This window comes from Cricetulus griseus (genome assembly GCF_003668045.3).
Source record: "Cricetulus griseus strain 17A/GY chromosome 1 unlocalized genomic scaffold, alternate assembly CriGri-PICRH-1.0 chr1_1, whole genome shotgun sequence".
NCBI classification, from domain to species: Eukaryota; Metazoa; Chordata; class Mammalia; order Rodentia; family Cricetidae; genus Cricetulus; species Cricetulus griseus.
Genome location: NW_023276807.1, coordinates 170114756 through 170142116, shown reverse-complemented (window position 1 = coordinate 170142116; position 27361 = coordinate 170114756). Strand labels below are relative to the sequence as shown.

Sequence of the window (27361 nt, the reverse complement as noted above, 5' to 3'; positions counted from 1 at the left end):
TGGCAATTAGCACTCAATACTTTTGGCAATTTAAATATCAGACTATCTATGCATGCTGATAGGGGTTTGTTTCTCAATGTGGTTTAAAGTTCTATAAATGGGACATATTTGAGAAATTAATGTATCAAATACATGAGCCATTCTTTAACTCACAAAGACTCAAATGTACAAGTCAACAGGGTCACCCGGGGAAAGTTGTATTATAACTATGTAATCACTCTCTCTGAGGTGTGTCCAACCACAAGTGTGAATACAGCCTAACACAAAATCATAAACTTACTTCAGAAATTATGTAGGTTTTTTTGTAACTTGCTTTCATAAACTCAATTATGTGATTCTCAGGTATGAATTTATGTGTGGCAACATCATGTTTCATCTTCAAATATAAATAGTTAACAAAGAGCATTTTTTACACCCAACAAAAGCTCCCTGAGCCTCCACTCCACCTCACTCTCCCATTTTTACTTGCATCATCTTGGGCTAATTGGCTTGTTCTTGAGCTTAAAATAAACATGGCCATCAGTGTCTGTTCCTTTGTGTAGGTTGGTAGGTCTGTATGTAATAGGCTACACATTTGCTCCCACTGGTGAAATTTGGTATTTCTAATCTGTAGCTATTAAGAACAAAACTGCTTACAAGTCTTTTGTGTGGCTGTTTCTCTTGTGTATGCACTTAAGCATGAGATTGCCAGAGTCTGTACAATGCAGCTTTCTGAGGGGGCTCTTGCAGCCAATTCACTATGCCTAGCCATGAGATCATAATCTTGTAAGATGCAGCCTACCTGCTGTTTCAGAAACCCTCCAAGTCTGGGCATGTCTAGAATTAGAATTCATTCTTTATTGGGGAAACATCAGTTGAGTCAGGTGCAATGTGAAAAAAATAGCAAAAGCATTGGCATCTGCTCTTACCACCATGTGGCAAAACTTGGCTGGGGTCTGTTAAAACTTGCACAATTTTACTAGATCACTCCACTTTCTGTAAGGGGCTTGGAATGACTCCAGCCATCACAGGACTTTGTCCACAGACTGAGTAGAAGATGTATCCCAGGGCAATGGGAAAGGGGGAGAAGCACAAGGCAGATGTGCCAGGAAATTTACAGGGACTGCACGGCATGTTCCTCTAAACTACAACACCTCTTTACAGCTGGAGGTGGAGGCTCGGGAGCCTGGGGAAAACAAAGGTTACATGTCTAGATACTCAGCAGACTCTCGAGGGTCGCTATTAACAGTATGAAACGGAGTACCAGTTGCAGGAGCTGGAGACTCAGACAAGCCAAATGCAGGAAGAAGAGTATGTTTGGGCCTTGGAGCTGCCTACATGGTACTACACACAGCCAGCTCAGGGCTGCAGCTTTCAGAACTCATCACTCACTCTGGAACTGGTTTTCTGAACATCCAGCTGCTTTAGAGCTGCCCCTGTTTCTTGTAAGTAAGCCCTCCCTTACACCCTTGTTAGTGACCCCATACACACTCACTGGTTCACCAAACTGAATGTTGCACAATTGTTAACTTGGTCTGTCATGGGCTTCCTTTCTGCAGTGAGTGCATGTGACTGCTGTATCTCCCCCAACAGTCTGTGAGTGAGTGCATGTGAGTGTTGTATCTCCCCCAACAGTCTGTGGGTGAGTGTGTGAGTGTTGCATCTCTTCCAACAGTCTGTGAGGCGAGTGCATGTGAGTGTTGCACCTCCTGCAACAGTCTGTCAGGTTGTTTTGTTTGACAGGTCAGATGAACCTCTCCTGAGAGATATGTGTGCATTTTGTTCTACATATAACTTCCATTGACAAGAAAAGTTTCCCAGAACCTCATTTGGGGGACACGACATCTTAGAAGTGCTTCTAATGACCAGAATTTGTCCTTTCACAGATAAATTTCTTAGAAAGATCCAGGGAGGGAGTAATAGAGGATGCTAGATGGCAACAGCTATCCAGAAATCAGCCAGGGCAAAGTTTTGTTTTGTAGGGCAAACACTATTTTTAACCTTCACTTTTTTTTTTTTTGTGGCAAAAAAAAAAAAAAAGCAGCTCACTTCACGTTAAGATAGAAAAACAAAGTGATGGTTAGGGGAGCTTGGAGAAGAGGGACAAACAAACAAGGCTCAACAACGAAGTAATTGGCATCAACAAGTTTCTATTCAGAAATAAAAGCAGCTTCCTACCATGGCACATGCCTTTAATCCCAGCACTGGGGAGGTAGAAGCAGGCAGATCTCTGTCATTCTAAGATCATTCTGGTCTACTCGTATTGAGTTTAAGGTTAGCTAGAGCTAATAGTGAGACCCTGACCTGCCCCCCCCAAAAAAAGAGGAGGGGGAGAAAAAAAAGGAGGAAGAGGAAGGAGGAGGAGAAAAGGAAAAGAAAGAAATAGAATAGAAAAGTAAGGCATTTTGGCAATGGGAGAGAGGAAACAGCATTTCCATGAATTGTGATAGTGTGTAAAATACATACAAGAAGATGGTGACATCTGTTTGGGTGGGTACTTAAAGGGTGAATAGACAAACATGTATGCCCCCAAGTTTATGAAAAATATGGCTTTTAGCATGGAACTACTAAATGCACACTTCTTACCACTGAGCAATTACATAAAATGAGGTACATGCCCACATTCCTATATGGTTGCACGTGCACCCTTTATTTTGATAGCAGAAAGATACACATAAGAAACAACACTTCACGCAGCCTTTGAGCTTCCAGAGTTTATCCCTGCAGCAATGAAGAAAAATGTCACTGTGCTCAGAGTCCCCAAGGCACAATGGTGTCTCTTGCCATCAGACACTTCCATTTAAGCTCACAGTGCTGAATCTAGAGCTTTCCCCTAGCCTGGAGCATCTCTTGCTCAGCAATCTTCAGGCCTTCAACTTAATACCTCCACATTCCCAAGTCTGAGTGAAACTGGCTACTCTTCAAGCCACTGCCTGCTGAACCATAGGCTCCTCCCAGGGGTGCAGACCGGCTCTACACCTAGCTCAGTGGTGCCAATCACTAAAGAGGAATGGAAAACACTACTTACAAGAGCCACCTGGCATTTTAGAAGAAAGGATACTCAAGTAAACAGCCACCGGGGGAGGAACAGGTAGACTACTTTGAAAGGAAGCTGAGGAGCTCTGCACTGACTGTGGGAGTGGCCCTGGGACACTCCTTCCAGAGACAAGCTAAGGTGAGGTCACACCTTCCAGATTTTCTCTGTCTTCATGGTGTACTCCCACCACACAGATCCAACCAATGAGCACACACAGCAGGAAGTCACATAGGTCCCTAAGTGTCTTATGCAGGGCTCTTGGCTCTGGGGTTCTCTGATGTCCTGGCCTTTTTGGAGCCTCTTGCTGCTTCATGCTTTTCTCTTTGCTCTGAGAATGAACACTCTTCTCAACGAAACTTCTCCTTATTCTTGCCAGGGCATCTTTCCCTGTGAAAAACCTCTCTTTCCCTTAAAACTCCATCTTAGTATCTGATTCACAGAGCAACCCTGTGACCAATTGCCAAGCATGCAATGTAGTCAAGACCAGATAATTGCATCTCAGCTGAAGGGACATAGAAGAATCTTCTCACCCACAAACAGTCAGTTAATAAGAAATTAAAATTAACTTTCTAAGAAACAACCCCCAGAGGTCAGAAAGAAAGTAAAAGCTGCTTCAGAAATCTACACTGATTCTTTTGCACTTCACGCATCTGCACCGTCATTCCCTGGGTAGAGAATCTGTGAAGAGAATAACTACTTATATGCTCCTTCAAATCAGCACAATTCCCTCATAGGACCCTTAACCAAAACACATCTAGTTTTCAACGAAAGCTCTTTTCAACTCTTCAAGATGTCCATTCCCTTCTGGGAGAATGGCATACTCTTCTGATGCCCGCCCCTTCAAATACCCACTTCTCAACCAGAGAGTCACCTCAGTAGTCTTTTCTATGTTAATGCTTTCACTTGCATGTGTGCTCCTTTACCTGACTTAGACATTTAGTTGTGATTTACTGAGCAGCTACTGTTTGCCAGGTGTGGTGTACCATCTTTCTGCCTTTATTGAAGTTCACATTTGGGGAGGGAGGTACTGTATGAGTAAATAAACAAAAACGGTGTTCCAGATGTGTTTAAGAAACCTAGATTATATGACAGAAAGTGATGGGAGTGGGCAGGGAGGAGTCATTTGACAGGCTAGATCTGAACTGAGATGAGCAGGCATACAATGGAGACACCCTTGGTCAACATTCAAGAGGGGAAGAGAAGTGTGCCAACAGAGGACTTCCAAAGGGACTTTAGCGAAGATTTCAGGAACAAAAGGTAAGTGCCTCTCTTCTCCCTCCCCTTAAGAGCTGGCTGGGGCTGTCTCCATCTATGCCCAAAGCCAGGGCTGCCTGTGGTCAGACACACATTTTGTTTTTTCTTGATGAGAGATGCTATACTTCTCTTGTAGGCAAACATTGTTTGCAGCTCTTTCCTGTCAGAGAGCAGGGTGTAACCTGGAATCACTGTGCCCCTGAGGCAAACAGAGTGTACCTGTGTGGAATTATTTGCACCCCTCTCTGGATATTCATGCCCAAGGAGATGGCATTAGGTGGGGTTAGGGGAAGGCAATCCAGGTTGTGAGGAAAGCTCCTCACAGATGAGATAAGTAACTGTAGCCATATGGGGAGACAGCTAGATGGTAAACTATTACTAACAGTGAGACCCTGGATTTGGTTCCCAGAAAGGGGAGGGGTACCCTTATTAACATAGATCATGTTGGGAACAGTGTAAACTTCTCCAAGTGAAAAAGTTCCATGGGATGCTGCCAGTCATCATACATTCCTTTTTTCTTTATACATGTCTTTAACACATGTGTGGTAGACAAGTATGTTCAAATACACTAGTGTGCATGTGGAGGGCGCAGGGCAGAACTGGGTGTTTCCCTTGATCTCTCTCCACCTTGGTTTTTGAGGTAGGCTCTCTCACCAAACCTGGAGTTCATGGGTTGACTGGTCCACCAATGAGATCCAGGGTTATCTTGTCTTTGCACACTGCACCCTGGCACTGGAGTTACGGCATATGCTGCCAAGCTCGGCTTTTTATGTGTGTACTGGATATCTGTGTGCAGGTCCTCATGCTTGTAAGGCAGGCACTGACTGAGTCATCGCCCAGCTCTCTACTTTCCTGTTTTCACTTGGTTTATTCTTGTTCCCTACTGCATGACTGAACAGAACAATTAATGCTCAATCCAGCTTAATCGAACTCTGATAACAAGTTTAGTTTCCCTGGAAGAGGTATTTGTTAAGCTCTACAGAGTTGGCTCATGTCAGAAGACAATCCTCTCAAAAGGTGTGAAGACATTTTATCACAGTGGTGGGAATGGAGGGAGATTTATTATCATTACTAACGCTATTTTTGTCAATGTCTTTGGAATTCTAATTAGATTGTTAAAACTTTACAAATCATTACATGAGATCCAGACTCAACACCTTCCTGAAGCAAGGGTGCCTCTGAAATGAGAGCATCCTGGTGCCACAGGTAATGATGCATTGCTGATAATAAAGTTGCAGGGAAATTCCGCCAATAAAACCAGCTGGAAGAGACAGAGCCCATTCATCTTACTTCCTCTCCCAGGTCTATGCCTGAGGATATGATGTCTGCTGTAGAGAACACCAGCCTTGCCCTTTCCATTTTAGCAGCTGCATGGTGCTGGCTCACAGACTGCGAAGTTTAATGGCTTGTCCTGGCTACTTATATTTTCCCTCTTAAATCTGAGAGGCAAATCAAAAACATTTACAAGTGACAAGACACTTGAAAAGGGAATATTTTTAGGAGAGAAATGAGACAAATGGCAAATTCAACACCTAGAGAACCATATATCTTAGAGCATTTTGATTTACAACATATGCATTCACAGTAATACCTGAGGGGAAACAAATGACTCACTGGTAACCCAGGCCCATTTGCAGGTTATAAACACGGGTGCTCTTTACTCATAAGATAATGGCTCTAAAGCCCTTGCACAGCAGAGGGCAAGGAATGGTATCTCCCTCCTGTCCTCTGCAAGATAACCTGATTCTTTCAGGTACAGATCCCAGCCCTTCACTTTCTAGCTGAAGGAAGAAGAGGGAGCTTACTCACCATGATGTACGACGCCCTTCAACCCGTGGATAATAGGATCCAGTGCAGAGTTGTCCCTCGGACTGACCTACATGTAAAGGAAACACGATTGGTTAAATCTGTCCTGGCATCAGCTACAACAGCCTCAGTTTAATCTTCTAAAGAGAAGGGGAAATGGATGCATCTAGCAAGCTGTTTAGGTCTCACATATACCATGGTGCTCACCAAATGCCAGAGATTTATGACACAATAAAATCAAGTGAGGAAGTCTAAATCACAACAAAGAAACTTCTCAGAATATATTATAACAGGAGAGAAATACCACATCCACAGCAAAGCCTTAAAAAGCTACTGCTCCATTTTATTAAAAGTAGTCCTGATCGGCTAAAAAAGTCATTGAAAGTCATCAGAGAACAATCCATCATGGAACGAGTACTCAACACCTCCTGGTGATTGTGTTTTTCTCTTCTCCTTAGGAAATGGTCCAGTTCCCTGCCAGCTTGTTCTCCTCCATAAAGACCCCAGTTCCTCAGAAAAACCCACATTCCTTGTGGTCATTTGTAAGAACCACTCAAAGCAGGATGACAGGGAAAGCACAGCTTAGAGAGACAGGTGTCTACCTCCATTTCCTTTTGGAATTAATGCCTCTCCAAACCAAGCTTCATTGTCCATGGGCCCACTGGTTCATTCCTTCAACTTTTAGATACTACTTAGCATATTATTGCCTTTCTAAATGAAAATATCCCTGGCAAGCTATAGTTATAATTTGAGGTACTTTCTCTTAGTACAGTGAAATATTTACAAATGAAATATAACAATGTCTGGAGTGTGTTTTAAAATAATCCAGGAATGGAGAGCAACTGGAGAGTGGGGAGACATGAGACTAATCTTGCTTGACTCAATCATTTAGGACCTTGAATGACAGGTATAGGATGGGTCATGACGCCATCCTTTCTACTTATATGTATGTCCTTTTTCTCCCCTAAAAATAAAGTGCTTTTCAAAATCCATTATCTGTGGTTAGCATAATTCCTGCATTTTTCCCCTTCAGGGACTGCATTTCCTATTAAATCCACTTCTCACATAATGAAGTTGAGATATTGATGAACCTTTCAATGTGCAGCAAGACCCAATTTGCTGTTTCAAGTTAACTCAGAGGAATCCAGAGCCATCCCTGTGTCGGATTTCTAGGGACTACAAAGGATACCCAGTACTTCCAGCTTAGGCAGATGCCTCCACCCCTGTTGAGGTGCCATTTCTGACTTGTTCTCCTGGAGAATAATCCACACTTCACACATTTCCTGCCCTTTTTGCTCCAGCATCGCCAGGACATAGCAGTGGCTCTAAACTATAAACAGGGACACCTCTGTCTCGCTAAGGGAACATGTGATCATGCCCAAGACATTTCTAGTTGTCACAACTATAGTAGGCAGTGGGGGGTGCAGGATTTTTATAGTGCCCCTGACTTCTGGTGGGGAGAGAATAGGACTGCTCTTAAATGTCAATGATGCTCACAATTATACTTTACAGTGAGGAATTACCAGACGTCAGAAGTCAGTATGTTAAAGAACTCAATGTCTGGAGCCCCAAAGTTATGTCTACCTTCAGAACACAAGGGCCATTACACAGTATTATGTTTATAGACTAACAATATAACATAATGTTGAAGTTGGTACTACACTGTAAACACTACAGAAGAAAGAAAAAAAAGGAAGGAGGGAAGGAGAGAGGGAGGGAGGGAGGGAGGGAGGGAGGGAGGGAGGGAGGGAGGGAGGGAGGAAAGACAGTGAATAGGAACTCAGAGTGTTAGATCACAGGTAAAAATCCTGGAAGTTGCCATGACTGAGCCTCCATATTATCTGACATGAAGCCCAGACCAGGGCTATATAGTGATTAAGGCACTTGCTCTGGAGATCAGGCTGGCCTGGAACTCACAGAGAACTTCATTCACCTGCCTCTGCCTACTGAGTGCTGGGATTAAAGGCGTGAGCCACCAACGCCCGGCTGTGTAAAACATTCTTAAAAAGACAACATATGGCAAATATTCATAGGATATACCCAATCAAAATTATATTTGAAGAAATACTGTATTTCTATCACATCAAATAATTGATCAAAAATTCAAAACACAGCCCCCAAAAGGGATCACAATTCAAGACTTCATGATAAGAGACTCTCATCAGTAAATGTGGTCACATTTCAAAAGCCCAGAATAGAATAACAGCCCAGAGAAGAGGCCGTGTCTTAAGGCTGTAGGTAGAAGGGCATTTGGGATGAGTGTCCTCTGTCCATGTGTTTAAGGCTTTGTCTTCAAAGGGTGCTGTGGGGAAGTGGAAGCTTTGGGAGTTAGGGCCTAGTTGGGAGCTTCTTAGTCATTGGGAACATACTCTGGATGGGCCTATGGGATCCTAGCCCCATCCTCTTTCTCTTTAGCTTGCTAAGTGATGAGGTTAACACGACTACACATTCCACCATGTAATGGCCACCTCAGATCCAAAGGAAGGGGGCAATCAATCATGGACTGGAGCACACATTATGAGTCAAAATCAATCTTTTCTAAGCCAGATATCTCATGTGTTTTGTTATATGCAGCAAGAGGCTAACACAGGGGAGTGGAAATGTTCATGTGAGTGTAATTACCTAAACTCTTAAAGTCTGTGAAGAGATGGTGAGGTGCCCACAAACCCCTCTCCTCCTTGCCACACATACACACCTCTAGAGCTGGAGTTTGCTACTCCTCCATCAAGAGAGTGTACCAATTTTTCCTACTTTTGAGACAAAAATGTCTATATTACTGTTTGGGGTAAGGGGAAGCTTGTGAATGTGACAAAGGCAGATGCTCTTAAAGCATTGGGAGCATAAGGCCACCATGAAAAGAACCCCAAACTAGCCTATCACAAGCTAAAAAGGAATAGGGAGTGAACATGGGCAAGTCCAGCTGCTGTCCTTCCAGTTCGCCAACTACCAAAATGTGAACAAGTCCACTTGAAGCCAGGTAGCCTTTGTTGAACACCTGCATCCCATGTACAGCTGCTGAGCTCACTGAGCAAGAGCTGACTAGCTAATAATGCACAGCATCCAGGGAAAATGGTGTGACTGTTACCTCAACCAACCAGGGTCATTTTTCTTTCAAAAGAGCGAACTGTACATACTGGATCTTCTCTGACTGAGTGTAGGGGCTGAAGTTGGAGGAATGGCCATGATAATTTCCTTCACCAATACATGTTGCTTATGCTACGTCCTAAAGTTTTCTGAACAAGATTCCTTATTAGGCCAATTCAGCTGTCTCAACCTTTCAAAATTATGCTACACTTCTTCTGCCTATGGTGACAACCTTCTAAAAAACACTATGCAAAGGCTCACTGTTTATGCTTCATTTACCTACAGCCAACTATGATCTGAAGCACTAGGAGATGGAAGCCTGAGGCTTGGTTCAAGGCTATCATCAGCTACAAAGGAAGTTCAAGCAAAGCCTGGGCTATATAAGACTGTCTCAAAAAGCAAGCAAGGAGGAAGAGGAAAGGAACCTAAAAGAGAAGGAAATAATTCCTAAGTTCTGGGTTGGGATGAAATCTGATGTCTAGAATGTCAGTGAGCCCACTGACCTATGTACCCAAGTGGGGTCAGCTTCCTTCCTGTTGGTCCCTTAGTCCTACCAGCTCAGGTTTCAGATCAGATGTCCCTGCAGGGTTTGTGTTCAAGTAGCCCAATTTTTACTCACTAATGGCTCCCAATGCCAGCAATTTTATTCCAGTACATTGTTGTAATTATTATTATTATTTTTGTTTGTTTGTCTTACAATAAGGTCTCATGTAGCCCATGCTGGCCTTGAACTTACTATGTGTCTGAGGATGACTCTGAACTCCTGATCCTCCTGCCTCTACTTCCTAAGCACTGAGATGACAGATGTGAATCTCCATGTCTGCTTTCTAATTAGATATTATTGTTAATTTCTTACTGTGTATACCAATTATTAATTAATCTACCCATTGAACTTTACTGTAGGTATGCATGGAGAGGAAAAATATAATTATGTTAGGTCTGGTATGACCTTCAGGTTTCAGTGTTTGCTTGGAATGCACCCCTTGCAGATAAGGGGGATCATTGTACCATGATGCTCCATCCAAGATGAGAAGGAATGGCTTACAGTCAGCGGCCCCTTAGAGCATTTAGTCTTGTCTGATGGTGTGAAGGCTCAAAAAAGGTGTTGCTAATCCTCCATGACTGACACCCACTGATAACATACAAGTGGAAAATAACCAGGCAAACTAATCCCAGCTCAATTTCCGTTCACTTGTGATTACCGCACCTCTAAGTTGAACACTCAGACCCAGTCTTGTCTGAACTCAAAGGCCTGACCCTGGATTCAGAGCAACCCACAATTGAAAGTCTCTATGCAGTCTCTTCAGTTGCTGGTGAGAAGACAGGCAAGGAAAGGGGGAAGAAAATGGAGCTGTTGGCTAGTCAAAGAAACTGCTTAATAATACCGAGCTCATTCTCCAGTCCATGGGCGGGGAATCCAAACTGCATGCTAATAAGTGGATTTGTTCCAGGAAGGCAAAGCCCTCACTGAAATAATCCCTTCCTCTGACTGTTTCAATCAATTTGCCACTTAAACAAAATTGTGGATATCAGCTAAGCAATGTGGGCAGCTTTTCAGTGTGATGGCAGTGAACAAGGCTGTTTTAGCAACCCATGTTTACATTCTGGTTTCTGTTCCAGCTAGAAAGAGGCCAACGGAGAGGGTGAGAGAAATGGGACTCGGGATCAGGCATGAACCCTCACAGCTTCAGTGTCCACATCCTTACAATGGAGACTAGAAGTGAAAATCACAGAGCCCAGGGCTCAGCGTAGACAGTGTCTGCCTGGGGTGGGTCCCACTGAATAGCAATTCATCCTAAACCCTCACATTTCAATGAATGTCCAACAGCGGTGGTCCTATCCCAAGTATCTCTGTGCACTTGGCTGTAAATAATACCACTTTGAGTTCACATTTCAAAGGATCCATGTTTTTGTTTAACATCCAATCTTGTAATATGTTACTCCTTTTAGAACCACATGAGGAGGTTTCCTGACTCTTGATACTTGCTTCCTTCCACTTTAAGATCAAAGAAATTGCATGGTAATACAGAGAAGCCAGAACTTCCACAAATGAGCTTTTAAATGATGGGGGGAACTCCCCCTATACCCCGTTTGTGCTTGAATTGAAAAACTTAGCTCCTGGCACTTCCAATTTTGAGCAGCTTTGAGCATTAGTCATCTTCAAAAGGATGGCACATACATATGACAGAGGGCTCTGAGTCAACGCCTTCCAGTTGTCTTTAGATAGAACTCCAATACATGGAGACATTGCCAATACAGGAAGCTGACATCGACTTCAGGACTAAAGACTAACTTTAGGCACAAGCTACTGAAATCTAAACCACCAAATCCCCTTTTCAAGTGTTCACTCACCACATGGGTTTGTGCCATTATCAAATTAGTAGCCAGGTTCTCAGTTGTCTTTAGATCTATGCTTATCATCCAGGCACTACAGGATGGGCTGTGCTTATCCCCAACTTGGAGCAAAATAAAACAGACACAGAGCAGTCCCAGCAGACCATGCATGCTACATTCAAATAGGCTCCCCTCGCCTTTTCCGAACCCTGAGCCATTTGGCCCTGATCTCAGATTTTAATAATCGTCAATCTATCAGGTCCCAGCCATCTGGTAGATAGGATGGCCAAGACAACTTCCTTGCCCCAAATGTGACATTGGCAGCTGCTACTTTACTACCACAAACCTCATATCCAGCCAATAACCATCCTCTTGGGAAAAGAGATTTATGTTTGCAGAGGGTAGAGCTATACCATGAACCGGGGCTGCAGGGGAAAGTGTCAAAACAGCAGAGATTTTGCACAGCCTTCCTGAACTGCAGAAATGATCCAACCAGCCTGAGGGCTAGCAGAGAACTGTGCATTTAGAGGCTAACACACCTGATCAGGAAGAGGGCAGGCGCTTCCCATGAGGTCCAATTTGACATCAGTCTCCTCTCCTTCAATTTCTCTCACCTAAGAGCCACACAGCAAGGAGACTGTAGTTTCTTTCATTCTGACTACCACAGCTCAGCTACCTTTCATGGCACTTTGGTATCTCTTGCTGTTAAGAGCTTTCTGGTACCAACCATTTTCACCTTGGTCTCTTCCCCACTACTGCATTTCAGGGACTCCTTACCTACAGTTTAGAGTGACTGTTTTCTGCTATTAATATTAAACTCTTTTTGTGTGTGTTGGGCAGAAGCCAGAGCACACTGGGTATCTTGTCCTATCACTCTTCCCTTTATTCCCTTGAGACAGTCTGGTGACTGAACTTGGAACAGGATGGTGTGCTAGTGGGTGTGTGAGTGTGTTTGTTTGTTTGTTTTTGGTTTGTTTTTTATCAACCAGATACAAGTCAAGGTCATCTAAGAAGAGGGAATCTCAACTGAGAAATACCTCTATCAGACTGGCTTGTAGGCAAGTCTGTGGGTGTTTTCTTGATTAATGATTGATGTGGGAGGACCCTGTTCCTGTGGTGGTGCCACTCCTGGGAAACTGGTCTTGCATTGTATAAGGAAGCAAGTTGAGATAGCCAATAAACAGCATTCCCCCATGGCTTCTGTTACTTTTCCTGCCTCAGCTTCCCTCAGTGATGGGTCTTGTCAGCCAAGTAAACCCTATCCTCCCCCAAGTTGCTTCACTCATGCTCTTTATGGCAACACAACAAAAGAAAATTAACTAGGAGCCAGCAAGTCCCAGCAATCCTTCTGTCTCTTCCCTCCAGTGCTAGGGTTATGGATGTGTATGGCCATGCCTGAATTTTATGTGGATGCTGGGGATTTGAACTCAGGCTCTGCTTATGCAAGAGCTGTCTAACCTACTGAGCCATCTTCTCTGCCCCCATAATATAGGCAATGTACCTATGCCCAAGGGGGTGATTCTTCCACTAATTCAGTCCCTGTTAAGTTATATTTCAACCACCCTTCCTTTCCCCAGTCACTTACTGGGACTCAGAAATACTACTTGGGTGCAGCCTAAAGTCCCAGTTGTGGATGCTCAGGTGTCTTTGTTCCTGTTTGACATCTCAATGCCATCTCCTCTGCTGGCTGTCACTGCTGTAACAGGATTATGAAATGTGGGATCGGAAGTGCTGAAGTGTTTAGCACCCCACATCACAAGGAAATCAAGGAGGAAAACAGGGACAAGCTTCAGAATGAGGCAAAGCACAAAGCACAGTGACAGGTGTGTGTCGGGGGGGGGGTGAGGGGGGCGTTCTGCAAGGCTGTAGAGCCTTTCCTGAAATGTTCATTACACTCTCCAGGAGGATTTGAGAGGAGATTCCTGCTCAGAAGAGTGGCTTTAAATGGAACTCTAAAAATTCCAAGATCAAGGGCTGGAGAGGTAGCTCAATTGGCAAGATCACTTATAAGGATAAGGACCAGAGCTCAGGTCAATGGATACATGTAACAAAAGCCAGACATGGCTGTGTGGGTTGAAGCTTAGCACTGTGGTGGGTAGGGACAGCAAGATCAGTGGGGCCTGCAGCCTAGCTTCAGATTTAGTGAAAGAGCCTGCTTTGAGGGAGTAAGGTGGAGAATAATAGAGTTAAACACCCCACACACACATGTGAATCCATATACAGGTATGAATGCAACAACCCCAAAACATACATACATACAACAGACACTTAAGTATTAGACCTTCAGTCTAACCTATTAGCTTTCTATACAGAGTGTCAGCACAGTGGCAGGGTACAGAGAATCCTTGTACAAGGGGGTTAGGATCTGGCCCTTGGCTATCATCTCACCTCTAGCACTTCACAAACAGACCTCTAAGACTAGCTGCCATGGGCAGATAAAAATTTTCTATGCCACAGCTCCCGGTAAGGATTGACCCAAAAAGGAGTTAAGTGCTAGCAGGTTACAAACTCCTGTCTGCTTAACAGAGCTCGGGCCCTGACATGGCTTAATTACTGTTAGCTGATATTCTCGGAGGTTACTTAGTTAATTCAGGAGATATTCACCTTCAGAAAAAGCCACAGATCTGCCCAACATCAGATTGTGTCAAAACAGGCTAGCTTACTGTCTATATAAGCAGTATCCCATGTTCATGGCTATCACAGTGTCTTGAGCATGGTGGTCAAGTCATTTCTTTGGCTTTCAGTTCACCTCACACTCAATGCAAAGCCATGGAAGAGGAGGGTGTGGGTAGGGTAGGCATTTGACAAACAGCACCAGCATAGGGCCAAGTGGGCTTTTGTCCTGTGTCTTTAAATTTGTCTCCCAGCAGGCAAAGATATGGTTCCAGAAACACCTGTCCCATCCAAGCTAGCCTTTTCTAAGGAGAGTAGGCTCTTGGACTAGAGAGCACACATGAAATTCTAAACCCATAAAGCTCAACCTAGAGTCTTAAGCTACAATGTTCACTGTCTCACAATGATACTACTGTGACCTATGAATTACAAAAGAGGGCAAAAATATGTGTGATCTGGGGGAGCCTGGGGCAAAAGAGCAGTGTACAGCACTGCCGAACATTCCCTACTCTCCTTTGGTAATACTCCCACCATGCACCGCAAACCCCAACAACAGCAAAAGCCTAGGGGAGAAAGCAGGGCCAGCGCTTTCCCAGCACAGAAAGATTTCAACAAAAATGCATTAGATGTGAACTCTCACCTTTGCTTTTTCATTGCCTCCAAGCAAAAAGCTGCTCCAGGCACTGCATTCACAAAAGACCCAGGATCCAGGAAGGGTCGTGTAGGAACTGATATAAATCCCCACCATGCATGAAGCAAGAGAAATACAAGAAACAAGGCATGCTGGATCAAACGGTTGCCAGACTGATCCTTGTGGCAGGAGAAAATCCTTTGCTAGCAGCAGAGAATGGCATTGCTTACATTAGAAAGGCAGGAAGAATAGGTAAATAGCTGAGAGGTGGCATGTGTGAAATATTTAAGTGGGGCCTTGGGGGTAGCTTATTGGAACAGCATTTGCCCAGTATATAGAATGCCTTGAGTTTGATGCCTTCAAAAGAGGGAAGCAAATAAAATATTAAAACGGCATGACTTGGGGCAGTGAATCATGGCCTGAAGGCTGCATGCAAGCCAGGATAGCTGTGAATATGGCCTGATACAAAACTGCAAACTAAATATTATAGGTTCTTGTTGACATTTTAAAAAATGTTGTGGTGTATTCGGTGTATGCCTGCTCTGTGACAGTGTGTGTGCTGGTGTCCACTCCTGTTTGCACACTAATTAGGTGTCTTCCTGTAGCCTCTGCTGTTCTCTCCCTATTTCCCTTTGTGGTCTCTCACTGAACCTGGAGCTTGACATTTTTCAATAAGGCCAGTGTTCAGAAAGTCCCAGAGACCTTTCTGTCTCTCCTCTCCACAGTGCTCAGGTTACAGGCAAAAGCAGCCATGGCTACCATTTTTATGAGGCTGCTGGGCATCCACTAGGATATTTTTCTGGTCTTGTGTTTAAAAAAAAATAAAACAAAAACAAAAAAGTCTTTTCTGAAAAAAAGAAATCTGTTGTGGTAGTTTGAATGTAATTGGTCCCCATAAGCTCATAGGGAGCAGCACTATTAGGAGGTGTGGCTTTGTTGGAGTAAGTGTGGCATTATTGGAGGAAGTGTGTCACTGTGGGGTGAGCTTTGAGGTCTCCATGCATAAGCTACCACCCAATGTGACACAGATTCCTTCTGTTGCCTGAGATCAAGATGTAGAACTCTCAGCTCCTTCTCTAGCACCATGTCTGTCTGTGTTGACACCATGTCCCATCATGATGATAATGGACTAAACCTCTGAACTGTAAGCCAGTCCATTAAATGCTTTCCTTTATAAGAGTTGCCACGATCATGGTGTCTCTTCACAGCAGCCGAAACCCTAAGACACCTGTGCAAAGTTCTCGAATATGCGATTTGTAGATGTCACTGTTGTCTCACAATGTCAAAAGACTGGTTGTATCTGTAGCTCTAGAAAGAGGTAACTGGTAGATAAACAGTGCTCTTAATCTAATTACATGGACCCAGCTCTTCAACCTTACTCATTCAACAAATATGTACTGAACAGCCATGGAAGGTTGGGCTAGGGTAACTCTAGGAAGGCGCCCAGTAATGTCAATTCCAGGTACCCTGGGCCTTAGAGTGACTTACACCGACACAGCTGCATGAAGAAAGGCAATGGGGTCACTTCTCTGGTGTGGTTATAAAAGATCCTAACCTCCATTTTGATGGCTAACATCAGTACTTTGTGATTAGTCACACTGGAGAAACACATCACGAGGGAACACAGGTAACCTTTGGCCTTGGACTAAGGGAGAGTACAGTTCTCCTGAATGTGTGACCTTGGCCAAAACCTGAACAAGCTTTGAAGGGATCATTTCTAAAGTGAAGTTCCAGATGAGCCCCAGCCATGGCTGTTAACTGGACTAGTGAGATTCCTTGACCCATAGGACCCAGAACCTTCACAATGATCATGTACTGTGTTTAAGCTGTTAGACTTTAAGAAACATGTTACATGGTAACCGACAACCACAAACCATAACTTGAGTATAAACCAATGAATGAATCACATATTTGAGTGTAAACCACTTAATGAATTATGGCACTCTGCTTGTAAAACTGACAATCTAGTTCTATCTCAGAGAGTACAAGATAGTTCTTACTCTCATTCTCCTATCTTCCTTACACCATAACACCAGCTCACTAAAGTGACTTGGTAATTTCCATTCTTCCGGCTTAGCTCTTACCCTTTGCAGACTTCAGCTACTAACACTGGAGTAGAGCAATGCAGTTACAAGTCAGGTTCAGGTTGGGGAAATGGAGCAGCAACAACGAAAAAGGTCACCAAGCATCACAATTAAGCATCAATAATCAGTCCTGAGACAAAGCTATATTTCACTAGCTTTTATGTTTAACCAAACACAGGAAAGCAATAAAATGCAGCATGGAATTTGAGCCATCATCATGAAAGGTGTCCCTGGGCATAGCACAGGGCACAGTGCAGCAGCAGGAGCAGCTGCTCAGATTCCCAGCAACCAAGAGCAGCTCATTACATACCACAGTGCTCTTTCACAGAGGGTATTTCTACTCTGGCTTCCTTTCGGGACTGAATGATTGCTCCATTAATGTAGTCTCTGAAGATGGATTAAGTATCAATTCACTCTTCTCAGCAATCCCTCATGGGCCACCCCCTATTTCACATGGTTCTCCCACATAAAGGGCTTGCTGCCCACCACTATAAGAGAGACACAAGCTCCCTGCTGCCGTCTTCTGAAATAAACCTGTTCACTCATCTAAACAGTACACTTCATTCACACACAGTGACAACTGCATCAGGGCCACCAATAAATCTGTCTCAGTACCTGATTTAAGAGCTTCAGCTAAGCAATGCTTTGGACATTACAATTGAATTATCTAAGTGGGTAAACATATCTAAATCCACTAATTAGAAGAATTCCTGTCTCCTAAGTGGCCGTGTTAATGAGTCCAGACCCACCATGGTTGAACATGAACTGAGCACTTTAGCTTTGTACTTAAAATGTTTCTGAGTTCAGCAGAGGATAACATTTAATTGCAACAAGGAAAGACAGAATCTTTCCCAGCAGGCTTTGATTGATAGATCATGCCATTTGCAACAGAATGAAATGGAAACCCAGAAAGTTTGTTCCCACTATCACCACCTCACCGGGGCAACTTTCTCTCCTTTGAGAAAAAGATATGACTTTCTCCACAGAGCATAAAGTCACTCACTCAGGCACCAAGACTCCAGCACTCCTTTGCCATTAGTTCCATTGAGGTGGGGATGGACAGATGGACAGACTTGTCCATGGGGAAAAGTGAATCCCAATAACATTCAGAGACTTGGATTATAAAACTGTCATTGACAAGAGTCTATGGAGCAGAAATGACTTAGGACAAACACAGGTGATCTCCTTGACAAGGCCATTAAAACAGCTGGTTTGGTATGTTAGTTAGTGATTGAGTGCAAAGATTTTTAAATTAATTTTATGTGTGTTTTTTTGGTAAGTGTTGGAAATGTGCTTGTGAATGCCAGGCCCAATTGCCATTCACCTTACTTTTGAGACAAGACTTCTTACTGACCCTGGTGCTTGTTATTGGTTAGACTGGATGGACTGGCAAGCAAGCTCTGGAGACCTTTCTGTCTCTGCCTCCCAGCAGAGTATGGGACTATAGATGTGCACCATCACACTTGGTGTTCTGACATGGGTGGCATGTGCCATCACACTTGGATGCTGACATGGATGTTGTGCACCATCACACTTGGATTCTGACATGGGCGTTGTAGATCTGAACTCATGTCCTTACACTCGCAATGGCAAGCACTTTACTGAATGATCCATTTCACTATGCCCAAGTACAGAGATTTTAAAGCCAGGTTGGTAGATACATATTTGAAATCTGAGTATGCTCTTCAACCACACACACACACACACACACACACACAACACACACACACACACACACACACACACACACACACACACACACACACACACCCCACTTGAGATAAAGTGAGTCAGCCACGATGTGATCACCTCTGCCTTAATTTTTATCTTCAAGAAAACGTTAGCAGCTTTTTACCCAGGGAAGCAAATCTTCAGACCTGGGTGGAATGCTCACTCTCTCCTTTCTTGATGATGCTTCACAGGATGACTCTGTCCATTGAGCACATCCTGAATCTGGCTTGCATTTGTCTGCAGCTCCTCTCTCTGACTCCAGCCTAGCTTACTGCGGTGTCTGATTTTCACTGATAATTTAGAAGTGAGATTAAAGCATACTTCTAGGTGTGTCTGTTTGCATTTCCAGAGGCAATTAGAAGGTGTGGGCTCTCACCCAATGAGGAACTTGTGGATCGAAAACTGGAATAGAATATGGAGAGGTGGAAGAACCATGCAGAGTGGCAGAAGTAGGCCCCCAGGGTTGGTACTTGGAGGCTATCATACCTCGGTCCCTTCCTGTAGCACCCTGCCCCCTGTCTGCCTTTAGGTGAGATTCTCTTCCAAATTCTCCCATCACTTTGCTGTTCTGCCTCACAATGGACCCAACATCAATGGAGCCAAAGACCATGGACTCAAATCCCCCAACTCGACAAGCCTCCTTCCTGGGGTTGTTCATGCCAGGCATTTGTTACAGCAATGAGACAAGTCACTAATAAAGCTACCTGTCTCAAACCAAATCTGATTGAAAATACTCTGCCCAGCCTGGCTTCTGTATTTGCTCTTTCAATACACTCAACCTGAATAACAGACAGGGTTCTCATGCACACTCTCCGCTTGAATCATTCTTTCCCAGTCCAGGACAATCGATTGGCAAGACAAAAGCACAGCAACAAGAAAACACTGTCTGCACTGTCCTGGGGTTGGAGCTAGAGCCCTAGGGTACTCTCTGGTGGTCTGCAATCCATCTTGGTCTGTCAATCTGCCCCCCTCCACCCAGCCATCTGCAGAGTAAAGCTATCTTGCTACTCTTGCAAATCTGTGTGAACCCTTATTTTCAATTCTTTGGATAAGAGCAAAAGAACCTGAACATCCATAATTCTAAGAGGGGAACAAAAGCAAAAAACAAACAAAACCCAAAAGCTGAAAGAAATGATTGTGTGCCCTTCCCCTGCCCCCCCCCCCAATGCTGGAGACAAGGTTATGTATATAGGCTGGCCTGGAATGTTATATGCAGTGGAGAATGACTTGGAACTTCTGAACCTCCTGCCCATATAGGCTACCCTAACTGTTCATACAGTACTGGGGTTTGAACCCAGGGCCTCCTGAATGCTATGCAAGCATTCTAGCCACTGAGGCACATCCCCAGCCCACAAAAGGGAGATTTTTCTGCCTATCACAAGGCTTTAAAAGCTGTGAGTTACCAACAGTGATATACTGACAGACACAGCATTAACAGTCAAGACTAAATTTGTTTGATTTTATGATGCCCTGCAGCAGGAATTCCAGTGCTTCCCCACTTCTAAACTTCTTTGAGGAATGACTAATCGATGGTCATTCCAAAGGGTTTGATTAGCACACAAGAAGTCTCCGAACCATGACACAGAAACTGCCCAAGTTCCAGTACTCTGTGCCTATTCATAAGCATCACACGAACATCTCCAACACCTAAACCAGATTTTCACAGGAGTGGCATTCACTGCCAAATGATTCAAAAAGACTGCATAGGGAATGGAGAGTATTCACCTTGTGAGCTTTGCAAAGTGCAGGCTATACAGAACAGTATAGAGAATTCACCCCACAAAAGCAGATGCTCAACATGCTGGGATAACTTCCTTTAATTTCTCCAATTCTATTCTTATAATTTTAGAGGTAATCTTTGTAAAACACATCACACGTCTTGTTGATTACTCAAACAAATAGGGGAATCAGGTCCTAATAAAAATAGGTCTTTAGAGGTGGGCCCCCTTGCTGAGAGTCCCAGAAGGTGAGGGCATTTACAACCCTGGGAGCTCTTATGCAGTAAGTGTGCTAGAGTCAGTGACATATAAAATGAATCTGCTAATCTGAAAAAAAATCCTTCAAAGTAATTGCCTATTCACTTCTCAAGACAGGTAAATGACCACATTTAAGTTGGGTGGCCTTTAGTTTTTCACCAGGTGTGGAGGCCCACATCTTTGGTTCCAGCACTCAGGAGGCAGAGACACTTATTAGTGATGCAGAGAGCCCCATCACACAGAAACACCATGATTATTATTTATTGAGTGATGTGCATTGTTGGTGAAAATTCTCTCCCTGTGGCAGAAACAGCCACCAGCTTGGTGTGGTTCGTGGAAAGGTTTTCAACAGTAAAGAAATCTGAGCAGGATGGAAGAAGGGAGGGAGCACAGAAATGATGCTTAGCATGAACCTTATCCAAAGACACCAAAAGGCATATCCAGTGCTAGAATGGGTCTTCAATGTGTCCCCATCACCACAGGAGCTGGAAGAGCATCATGATACAAATAAGGACTGGATTTGGGCTGGACAAGCCACTTAACCTCCTCAAAACTTACACTATCAACAATATACCCGTAACAGCTGCCATGAGAATTGATACAATAATCCATTTGTAGAATAAGGCCCTCATGACACCCGCTATTACAGTAATTGGAAAAGTTGTTTTCAATATACAGGAAGCTTGACTGGCTAAGTAAGACAGATGTCAGACTAAACCCCACCTTCCTCTGGTTCTGAGGAGTCAAGTTGGTGCCATGCACGGGCATGGGCTCTACCATCAGGATTATACCCTCAGCGCATGAACTTAATTTGAACAACTCTTCCACTTATATTCTCTCCAATCATTAGAAAATGCCTTAGAGCAATCAGTGCTGTGCCTGGTACTCTCTCTTATCTAATTAAATTCTAAATAGTAAACAGAAATTAATAATGGTCTTGAGTTTAGCTCTCTAGAAAGCAAGCATGCGGCGCATGTTCTTTCCTCTCGTATAAGTAATTTCAGAAGAAGACCCTCCCTGCTTATATCCATCCCTGCCTCTTGGAAGCCTGATGATGCACAGTGGAGATCACAAATCAGCTGAGAGTCCGCACCAGAGATACTCTTTAATCTCCCCCAAAGTGGGCATTTCCTGCCTAAGAATTTTAGTCATCTGCATTCATGTCAAGAGATAAGGGAAGAAGAAGGTTATCTATGAATTTTAGATACTCTATACAGCATCTCTAGTGGAACCTAAGGGAGATTACACTGCTGTCTGGTTGGTAGTCAGGCTATGAGGGTTCAGAATAATCAGGAGGTAGGATGCTATGAGACAAGACTAACATGGTAGCAGCCTGAAAAGAATCTTTATTTTATAGATTCCTTTGAAATCTATTATATAAGCTCTGGCTGTGTCTCTATTACAATTAAAGTATTCAGGGTATGCCCCTATAAACAGCCCAAGAGTATAAATCACTATCTGCAATCTGAGTTTAAAAGATGGCTTTAAAAATTAACTTTCTATGTCTAGAGGTTAGCATTCCTTATTCTGTTCTTACTTTTTGGTTATTTGCACAGGGAAAGTCTGTGATGGATGCTGGCTCTGACAGGTGGAAATGAGGAAAAAGTGATGTGGTAACAGCAAAGAACCTTGTGAGCAACAACAATGACCTCCTCCTGAACTTAAAACCTCCCTGTGTAAATGACCAAATGGGTGCTGGCATACTTGATTGGTGTGCTGTGTGATGTGTACCAGGACTGAGTATTTGGACTGAAATTTACTTCTAAGAATTAATACAAAGGAAGAAAAGCCCTTGAAATTGAATAAGGGCACAAACATGAATGCAGCACTCCTAGTTCTGTGTTGTTCGTTATAGGAAAAAAAACCAACTAAAAGTCCACTGATTGCTATTACTTGAATAAATAATGATAATAACATTTAGAGTAACACTATCAAGTGGCTAAAAATGCTTAAGTAAAAATGGCATGTGCTAACATTCAGACATGACTATGACATACTGTTAGGGTCAAAACCATGTTACAGCTGAGTTTCACCCTACTTAAGTAACGTGGGTTTATAAATATACTTTAAAATATCTGTTAGAAGAACAAATATAGGTGGTTCTCTATGGCAGGACTGAAGCATCCCACTTTCTTTTTAACAGACTTTCATGTTCTCTGAAATGTCTACAAACACAACTATTGTGTGTTTGAGAAGGCACAGGCGTATATTCCAGAGATTAACCTTAGGAGTCATTAACCAGCCCGCACCCACCTTGGATATTTATTTTATAGACGGGATCTCCACATAGTCCTAGCTGTCCTGAACTTATTATGCAAACAGGCAGCAGCAAATTCACAGAGGTCCCCACCTGCCTTTGCATCCAGAATACTGGGATTAAAGGAGTGAACTACCACGCCCAGTCCCGCCTTGCCTTTTGAGAGTTTCTCACTTGATATGGAAATGGCCAATTTAGATAGGCTAGATAGTCAGTAAGCCCCAGGGATCCTCCTGCCTCTGCTTCCCAAGAACTGGGGTGATAAATGTGTGCCTCTATACCTAACCTTTTTCTGTTTTTTAATGAGGGTTCCGGGGATTAAACCATAGTCTCTTCTGTTGTTTCCATGGCAAGCCCTTTGCCCAAGATTGCCATTGCCTAAAACTGATTATTTTTAGAGCTCCAAAAAAGTTATCTGCACTTTGAAACAATATTAAAACAATATTATCCAAAATGTTAATTTTAAAATTACTTGGAGACTGGAGAGATGGGTCAGCAGTTAAGAGAGTTTTCCCTTCACCATGCAGACTAGAGTTTGGATCCCAGCATCTACATCATACTGCTCAAAGTGTAACTCAGCTCCAAGAGATTTGGTGTTTCCAACCTCTGCATATACTCACAGAGACATACCCACAGGGATACACACAGAGAAATAAATCCGAGATAAAGGAATGTCATGTTAAATGTTAAAACTATTTCATATGCAAATGCCGATATAAATACACAAATATCAAATTTGATAGTGTATTTTAATGCTCTGGCATATTTGGTGAAAATGTACTTGATGCCAACTAGACTTTCAACTGAGGAATATTCTAGATCATGTTGGCCTGTCAGCATGCTTAAGAGGGAATTATCTTGACTGTAAGCTAATGTAGAAGAGCCTGTCCATTGTAGGCAGCTCCCAGGGGCCCTGGACAAAAGTAGAAAGAGTAGACGAGCAGTAAGCAAAGAGAACATAGTCTCTCTTTGCTCTTGAGCGTGAATGCAATAAGACTAGCTGTTTGAGTTACTGCCTTGATTTCCTCCACATAATGGGCTGTAATCTGGAACTGTAAGCCAAAAGAGCCCCATCCCCCCACCCCCACGTAGCAGGGTATTTTGTCAAAGCAACAGAAATGACATTGGAACAGAAACTGATACTGGGAATGGGGTGTTGCTGTGATAGGCCTGATCATGTAACTTTTATGCCTTAAACTATTTTGGGAGGCAGGACTGTTAAGACTTTGTACCTCTGGGCTTGCATAGCCATCGAGGACTGTGGTAAGTGTAATGGGGCCTTCCTGTGAGAGACTAGACAACTGGATGCTCAAAGTAATATAGTGACAGCAGAAGCCTAGGTCATGTTTCATGAGGGAATGAGAATCTTGTGCCTATTCAGCTGCTAGTTTGGCTAAGAATGTGTTGACCATCAAGAAGCGGCTGTGACTGACTGTCAAGGAGATCAGCACCATCGAAGTGAAAACTTCAAGGCTTCACTGACCAATCAGAATGTGTTTCTGATTGTGATTGTGATTCGGGATCAGCACATAGAAGTTCTGATCCAAGGGAGCCAGGCTACATCTTGAGCTGAACTTGGTAATATAGGTAGCATCCATATGATACTAATGTTGAAGACATGCAAGATGTAAGACAGAGTGAGACATGGAGGCCACATGTCTGGTCTTGAGAAGCTACTAGTAAAGATGAAGTCTCAGTTTCAGCAGATTCTCCAGGATATTGAAGATGTTATGGGCACAGAATATCCACCAAGAAGAGCTATAGGTATGGGGCCTGCCTATGCTGTGTGTGCTGCAGATAGGAAAGCTGTGTTAGGGGTGACAATGCCCACGCCCTTTGGAGCCCAGAAGATTGCAAGCTGTATATACATCAGACAATGAGCTACACTGATTCACACTGCTGGATTTGCTTTTCCTTAAGTGTGACTATTGTATGCCTGTCTTTACATTTTGGAATTTAAAAAAGTTCGTAACATTTTTTATTTCATAGGAGCCCACATTTAAGAGACTTCGGACTTTTAAAGTGTTGGGATTTTTAAAGACTATGAGACTTTTAAGGTTGGATCATAGTTTGCATTACAATATTAACATGGCTTTGGAGACAAGAGTGGGGAAATTAGGGCTTTAATATGTTTATTCTTTACATTGATAGAGGGTGGATTGTACTGTTTAGTTTTAACTGTCAACTGATACAATCTAGAACAGTGATTCTCAACTTTCCTAATGCTGCTGCCCTTTAATAAAGTTGCTCATGTTGTAGTGACCTCCAAACATAAAATTATTTCATAGCTACTTCATAACTGTAATTTTGCTATTGTTATGAATCATCATGTAAATATCTGATATGTGATACCCAAAGGGGTTGTGACCTACAGGTTGGGAACTGCTGATCTAGAATCACCTGGGAAGACAGTTTCAATTGAGGAATTGTCTAGATCATGTTGGCCTGGAGGCATGTCTCTAGAGGATGGTCTTGAGTGGTAGTTGCTGTAGGAAGACACCACCCATTGTGGGCAGCACCATTCTCTGATTTGGGATGCTGCACTGTGTAAGAGTAGAAAAGGCTAAATGAGCACTAGCAGGCAGGTAACATGGGGGCATTTGCTTCTCTCTGCTCTTATTTGCGGATGTGAGGTGACGAGCTGCTTGTATTCACACTTTGACAAAGATTGGCTGGAATCTCAAATTGCAAGCCAAACAATCCCTTTCTTCACCCATGTTGCTTCTTGTCAAGGTGTTTGTCACACAGAAAGGAAACTAGAACATGTATTAAATATATGAATTAAAAAGGAATTAGTTTATCCATATCCCTATGACAGCAAACATGTATTTCAGTAAAGACCAAAGGAGGGCCATGGCACCTCAGTGTTCAGCTGCCACTGTGGTTCAGATGGTATCAGGTGGTGTTAAGAGCAGAGCTTCATGTGACAATAGGGTTACATTGCTTCCCCTGTCCTATCATGTGCAATGGGGCAGAGACAGAAAAATGACAGTGACAGAGACAGTGACAGCACTGGGTATCATGGGGAATATGGAGAACCTAGCATTACCCTGACCTGGGCAGGGGAAATGAGGACACACTATAGAAATAAGACCCATTTTCTCAAATAGATGCAGATTTGTTGAGCTCTCAGCCAGGAATCTTATTTTCCTCCATGTAATTCTTCATGAGATTTTATGTGACATAGTCTATGCACACAGGCAGATAGACCTGAAGAAGCAGATCTCAAAGGGACCACTGCAAGAATGGTCTCAGAAAAGGGGTCAAAGGTAGACATCTGATGGCAAATCGGAGGGGACACCCTGGTTGTGAGTTGCTGTTTTTCTTTCTCACTGTGGCATGCCCTCTCCTTATAGGCCTGAACGTATGCCCACATCTCAGGGACATACATGATGTTTCCCATTTCACCTTAGATTTAGTCAGCCTCCTGCACAACACCAGAAGGACTTTGCACCCCTGACTGGGAAGGGTTCATTCATTGCCTCGTAGACAATTCCAATGCTGGCATCAATTGTTCGCCAAGTAACACTTAACACCTAGTGGATCTTTGAAGGGCCATACACTATACTTCACCAAGTACCCACAAAGCCTCCATGTGAAACAAGCAATTGTGCCTGTAGAACTAGCAGTTCTCCTCATGCTACAGCTCCTACAATCAGAGCAAGAGAGAGACTTCACCACAGTCACAAGCATGAGGTAGTAGTGGGCTTCAATCTAGGGTCGTGACCTTGGGTCCAATTTAGGCTACTGCCAATACATATTCACAGGTCTCCATCTTATAGTCATAGTTTCCATCTACGGCCCATAACCATTTGTTTAGTTCTTCAGATCCTTAAGGATGAGAGAAACCATGAAATATAGTCTTAAACTTTAATACATGAGAGATTCACATGCACTCACCATCAGGCAATAGTTTGGAAGGACACAGCCAGATTCTTGGTATTTTCCCTATAAGTCAAGTGTAGGGACAACTGGTATATAGGGCAAGCAAAGGATGCAGGGTAAATGCTTTAAAACGACAGGTTCCCTTTATAGCAGTATTTATTAGATCGCTTTCACTCCACTAAAGTGCAGCCAGTCTCTAGGAAGACACACTAGATTAGACATCATTTCCCAGCACTCGATCAAGGTCAAACACGTTCCAAGAACATTTCTAGGAACAGTGGGGCTGGGGCAGTACAGAGTGCCACCTCCAGCAATGGTTCATAGCTCCGAGGGCTGTGCTTGTCGGTGTGAGTTAACTTCATGACAAGAGACACAGCAGAGAGAAGCCAGCTCTACTGGAGAGACTGGCCAGAATAATTCTGGGATGGTGACTGCCTAAATATTATTGTGTAGAGTGTATATGTACGAAGGACAGAAGATACTGTTGATACAGCAACAAGAATTTTGTCCACGCTAAAACCATTTCAGCCAGAATCTTCCAATCTCCATATCATAGCATACACCAGAGCATCTCTTCTCAGTCTGATCAGCTGGCTTCTAGCAATCCCGATGTGGCCTGAAGCCCCAAAGTATACAGTATTTGGACACTATTCTAGAGGCCTACTGTCATAAACTATTTCTTTCCATTGG

The 27361-nt window shown here is 43.4% G+C and overlaps 1 protein-coding gene across 2 annotated transcripts in view; it reads right to left on the bottom strand.

Moving 5' to 3' along the window:
- The window catches only part of Ptprg (protein tyrosine phosphatase receptor type G), a 663134-nt gene that overhangs the window by 135560 nt on the left and 500213 nt on the right, over nt 1–27361 (bottom strand). For both annotated transcript variants that reach the window (XM_027389349.2, XM_027389348.2), the window contains exon 6: nt 6080–6146. In XM_027389349.2, the coding sequence (XP_027245150.1) occupies nt 6080–6146 (67 nt within the window). The remainder of the gene's footprint in view (nt 1–6079; nt 6147–27361) is intronic.